The sequence below is a fragment of the Amblyomma maculatum genome, chromosome 6 (genome assembly GCF_055883805.1).
Source record: "Amblyomma maculatum isolate TAMU_Amacu chromosome 6, ASM5588380v1, whole genome shotgun sequence".
NCBI classification, from domain to species: domain Eukaryota; kingdom Metazoa; phylum Arthropoda; class Arachnida; order Ixodida; family Ixodidae; genus Amblyomma; species Amblyomma maculatum.
The window spans coordinates 76301280-76306345 of record NC_139349.1 but is presented as its reverse complement, the minus strand read 5'-3'; the positions used below and the strand labels follow the sequence as shown (position 1 = coordinate 76306345).

At 45.6% G+C, this 5066-nt stretch overlaps 1 protein-coding gene across 1 annotated transcript; it reads left to right on the top strand.

Annotated features, from left to right (window-relative positions):
- Nucleotides 1-3438: 3438 nt before the first annotated feature.
- On the top strand, nucleotides 3439-4095 carry LOC146186031 (uncharacterized). Its single transcript, XM_084607974.1, has one exon. The coding sequence runs from the start codon at nucleotides 3439-3441 to the stop codon at nucleotides 4093-4095; it is 657 nt and encodes a 218-aa protein (XP_084464100.1).
- Nucleotides 4096-5066: the final 971 nt, after the last annotated feature.

Below are 5066 nucleotides of genomic sequence, written 5' to 3'. Positions count from 1 at the left end.
CAGCTAACGCTTATACCTCGTAGTATCTATCATTGGGGCAACTGGCAGATAATTTTCATAACGACTTGAAACACGTTACGATTGGTTATCCTGAACAACCGCGCAGTTTTTTTTAATGCCTACCACCCTGCTGAATTCTGCTGAGACGTGAACTCGGTGGCGTAGAGGTAGAACAGCCGCCTCGCGTGCAAGATGGATGTGGTTCGAATCACGGTGCCGCGCCATTCTCCGCCGGATAAAATCAAATCCGCATGTTGATGGAATTTCATTCGAATTTTGGGGCGCGATCTGATGCGTTGAACACCTCCGGAAAATTCCCTCCCTCACCATAAGAGGATTCGGCCACCCTGATGTAGTAATTGACCGCAACCACCCATAAGTACTTTAACAAACCCCCCCAGCTCTCAGTCTCCAGTGGCTGCGGAGCAACTGACCACGGTGGCGCTCAGATCTATAACGCAGCGGAGGGCGCTCAGAATTTCTGGCTCCGGACAGGGAACCAATGAAAACTGGCCCCGACAACGCTTAGCGCTAGCGCCATAGCTCGTGAGGCTAGTTCAGAAGCCCTCTCCGAGGAACTATCGGGCATAAAATGGGATGTCATCCTAATCTGACTAAGTCAGATTAAGAGGTCAAATGAGGCATATACCGCACCGAGGCACATACCGGCGGTCATGTATTATGTTATCGAGGTTTACCTGAGAGACTAGAACTAGTAGTATGGCTTCTGGTCAATAAGTATATAGCTGGCAACATAGATGAACTCTATAGCATTAATGAGCGGGTGGCCGCAATCTTAAGCTTAACAAACTGTATAAACTGAAAGTTGTACAGGTCTACGCGCCTACGTGTAGTCATGATGACCAGGCAGTCGAAAGCTTCTACAAAGATATAGAATCGGCAATGGGGCATGTAAAAGCGCAGCATACTGTACTATGGACGACTTCAATGCCAAGGTACAGAAAATGCAAGCAGGAGGCCAGGTAGTGGGTGTCTATGGCACTGGCTGTGTTATAAGCTGGGGAAGTTGCTAGTTCAGTTTTCAGAGCGCGATAACTCAAGACTCATGAATACTTTCTTCAGGAATCGGAAGAACCGGCAGGGGACGTAGAAAAGCCCTAACAGGAAGACTAAAAATGAAATTGATTTTATACTGTCTTCTATCCCTGACATTACGCAGGATGTAGAGGTAATCGGAAAGGTGCGATGCACTTACCACAGAATGGTAAGGTTATTAGTCGGAATTTGACGACGAAACAAAACAGATTTATAAGGAAGAAGTCCATCAAAGAATGAGCGTTGAGAGGGAAGGTAACAGAATTCAGGATCTCGCTACAGAACAGATATTCAGTTTTAAGTGAGGAAGCCAACCTTAGTGTAGAGGCAATGTACGACACTTTGAGAGATATCATTGCTGAAAGCTCGACAAAAGTAGGTGGTAGAATATTTAGAGATGGCACTGGTAAATTATCTAAGCAGACGAAAGGTTTGATTAAGAAACACCAAAGTATAAAAGTCTCCAACCCAACATACAGGATAGAAATGGCAGAGATAGCAAAGCTGATCAATAAGCGTAAAGTTGCCGACGTATGGAAGTATACCATAGAGAAAATTGAGCATGCTTTTGAGAATGATAGCAGCCTTAAAGCGATGATGAGAAAATTAGGCATAGGCAAAATTCATATGTATGCGCAAAGGGACAAGATGGGCAATGTCATCACTAATATAGACAAAATTGCGAAAGTAGTCGAGAAGTAGTCAGGAGAATAATGAGATTGGCGTAGTGAAGAACAATCAGACGTTCCGTCTGTAACGAAGGACGATGTTAAGAAAGCTTCAGAAGCTATAAAAAGGAGGAAGGCAGCTAGGGAGGATCAGGTAACTACAGATTGCTTGAAGAACGGAGCGGATATCGCTCCAACCAGTCAACCAATTTATTTTGCTATTCCACCACATAATTTTTCCTTCGAATATTCTGGAAACGTGGGCTGTTATCAGTTTCGTAATATGAATTTAAACTACTGTTTTGTAACTAAATTAAAAACTATTTAATGGATAAAGAGTCAATGGTTCAGTTATATACGCTCAACATTTTATTATGCTCTTAGGCTGTCTTGTTTCTTTCTTCTTCCATTTGTCTGACAATATATTCTCAATTATTGTTCTATTAGGCGATGCCAATTTTGACAATGAAACTATATTTGATAAAGATTATGATACCAGTTGTTTTCAAACTGCTGTGCCATATTATCTCTTTTTTTACTTTAGTGACCGATAAACATGCCAGCCTCGAAGGTTATGACACATATACTCATCCACTTGTAAGTCCAGCACATGTTTTGAACAGGGGCCGTAACGAAGTTTGCTATATCCAAGGGGAGCAAGATGCTATCAATCGTGATCCTTTTCCGTGGATATAAGCAATTCCAACAGAAGACAAGATGACAAGATGCACGTGCCCGTGGATTTCTCTTGCGACACCAATGACAGCGCGCACTGGGAAGGAAGGCGAAGAAGTGAAAGGCCTTTCGGCCACCTCGATGCACCAAGAGCAGGCACGACTATGCACAAGCAGCAGATTAATAGTCCACTGGCTGCTTGTCTAATGGCTTTAGCCTCGTGGGCTTCCGCACTGCAAACGGGTAAGCGTGAATTGCTGCGTCATGTCCCCACTGCGAGTTGCACCGCCATGCAGCAAAGCTTACCATACAAGCAAAACGCCGCATTGTGTCCCGGATACGTTATCGGTTCTTTCATTCCAGTGCTGCGGTTCAGGGTGGTGACAGGTGTCATACGCACGAGATCATGGTGAAAGACTAGACTTTACCTTCCACGATGATCGAGATACACCATGCTTGTGTGCGTAGATAATTCATTAATTTTGTATCATGATTCTTTAAATTTTCTACCTTGAAGACGACCTCAATACTTTCCTGTACTTAGTAATGGTCTTGTGGCCACAATATTCTAGAAAGTTGCCTTTAGAGATAACGATCCTTTTCTCGAGGTTGTGTCTACGACGTTATGAAAATTATAGCACCGTGTACATTGGGGCTAGATTGCTCATTGTTGAGAACGGATTATTTATTAACTCATCACATAGGATATAAAAAGAGGGGCGCGTGCTCCAATTTATGCGCCGTGTTTTAGGCTGTCAAGAAATGGGGCCCAAGATAAGCTAGGTGTCCCCATTCTCAAAACAAGTCGAAAGTGAGAATGAAGGGACTCCTGACGAAGTTTCTCCCTGAGCCCTCCGTCTAAGTCCACGTCACTAATGGAAGTGCATAAGTCAGGGCATGGCAACAAGAGCAGCAACGTTCCTAGTGTTGATTTATTTTGCTCTTTGTTCTCTTCTGCTTCCTTACGTCTCTTCTTATTATCTTGGCCGAGTACTAGTCTCAGATGGCAATGAGTATTGACGCGAAATACTCATCATATATGTTATCGGCACGCGGCCCCTCTCGCACAGTGGCAGCCGCGAACCGCACCCAAGTCGACGAATTCGTGTCCAGCGTGGCCGCGCTGTCCTTCCTGAACCCGTACCTCATGCCGGCAGTTGTTCTGGACACCGAGTGGGCCGGCATGCTGCGCGTTCTCAACGGACGCATCGAAGGGGCGCGTAGCCTGCATCGCACCGACGCCGTGGTCGTACGCCTGACCTCCACCGTAGACGTCCGCACCAAGCTCGAGATGGGCCCCGTGACAGGCGTGCTCAGCGTGGTGCTGTCGCCGGCGCGTGTTGTCGGACCTCCATTCGCAGCGTCCGTCATATACCGCACGCGTCGCTCCCTCAGCTTCGAGGCGCGCTCTGTAAGCATCAACTTTTCGGCTGGCACCGACTTCGAAAGTGGCAAAGGTCGCCTGCACGGCCTCGTTTTAAGCAAGGTGTCGGACATGAACGCTACGTTGGACACAATGGATTCGTACGGACAAATGGTCAATTTATTCATGTCCGTGCTGAACCGACATGCTGAGCGCGTGGTGCGCTACCTAGTGGAAGATGTGCTGCGCAGCGCCATGGCGGAGGTCATCCGCTCTGCAGACGTAACCGCCGACAGTCTGCTCAAAAGCTTTCTACGCCCTAAGTTGATTTGAGAACGTCTAGAATTGAAAGTAGGCGCGCTATAATATTGCAAAGCGGATCCATGAAATCACGCGTCGGACGCTTAGTAGGGGGCTTTAATATTGTAGATGGTGGTGTTGCTTCATTTAAAAGTGCGTTTCCAGGGATTTAGATAGTAAAATTTCTAATACAGCGCACTGCCTGCAGTGTTCCGTCAAAAATTAAAAAGAAGGCTATTAGTTTAGGTAGTCTGAACACCAAGCGTATTTTAGGCTCCTACTTTTCATGGCACTGTGCCTGGAATGAAATAACCAAATATGCACAAAAGAATTCATGGATACGGACCTAGCTCTGATTACCGGCTTTTCATTTCCTGAAGTATATTCCTAAGATTATTTTTATATGACATTAATTGTGAAATAAATAAAATAACATTTTTTCTTCATTCAATTTTTGCAACTTGCTGTGCACGACGCACCTAGCAATTTAGAATAGTCAATCTTCGGCGCCGCGTTTTTTATTTATGTTCATCATCTAACTTTCCTTCCATTCTCTTCTGTGTACGAGTTTGGGTGAGAACATAATGCAGTGAATTGTACCTTATTTAAATCTTGCTCTGAAGAAAAGTTTTTGAGCTCCGTCCCGTTAAGACTAAGCGGGCTTCGGTAACGTAGGCGTATCTGTTCGGTACGTTCCCAGGCTGGTTGGTTGGTTGGTTCATAGGAAGGGAAAGGCGCAGTATCTATCACACTTGCTCTGTGGACACCTGAACCGTGCCGTAAGGGAAGGGATGAAGGTGGGAGTGAAAGTATATAGAGAGAAAGGGGAGCCGTAATGGAGGGCTACGGAATAATTTCGACCACCTGGGGATCCTTAACGTGCGCTGACATCGCATGTTAAAGATCCCCAGGTGGACGAAATTACTCCGCATTTGCGAAAATTCGGTATATCTGCTGTCATCTTTCCCAGCTTAGTACTAGGGTAGGCAAAGCACGGCAATTAC

Bases quoted from the DNA above. Each gene is read 5' to 3' on its own strand.
- LOC146186031 (XM_084607974.1), top strand. From the start codon at position 3,439: ATGTTATCGGCACGCGGCCCCTCTCGCACAGTGGCAGCCGCGAACCGC.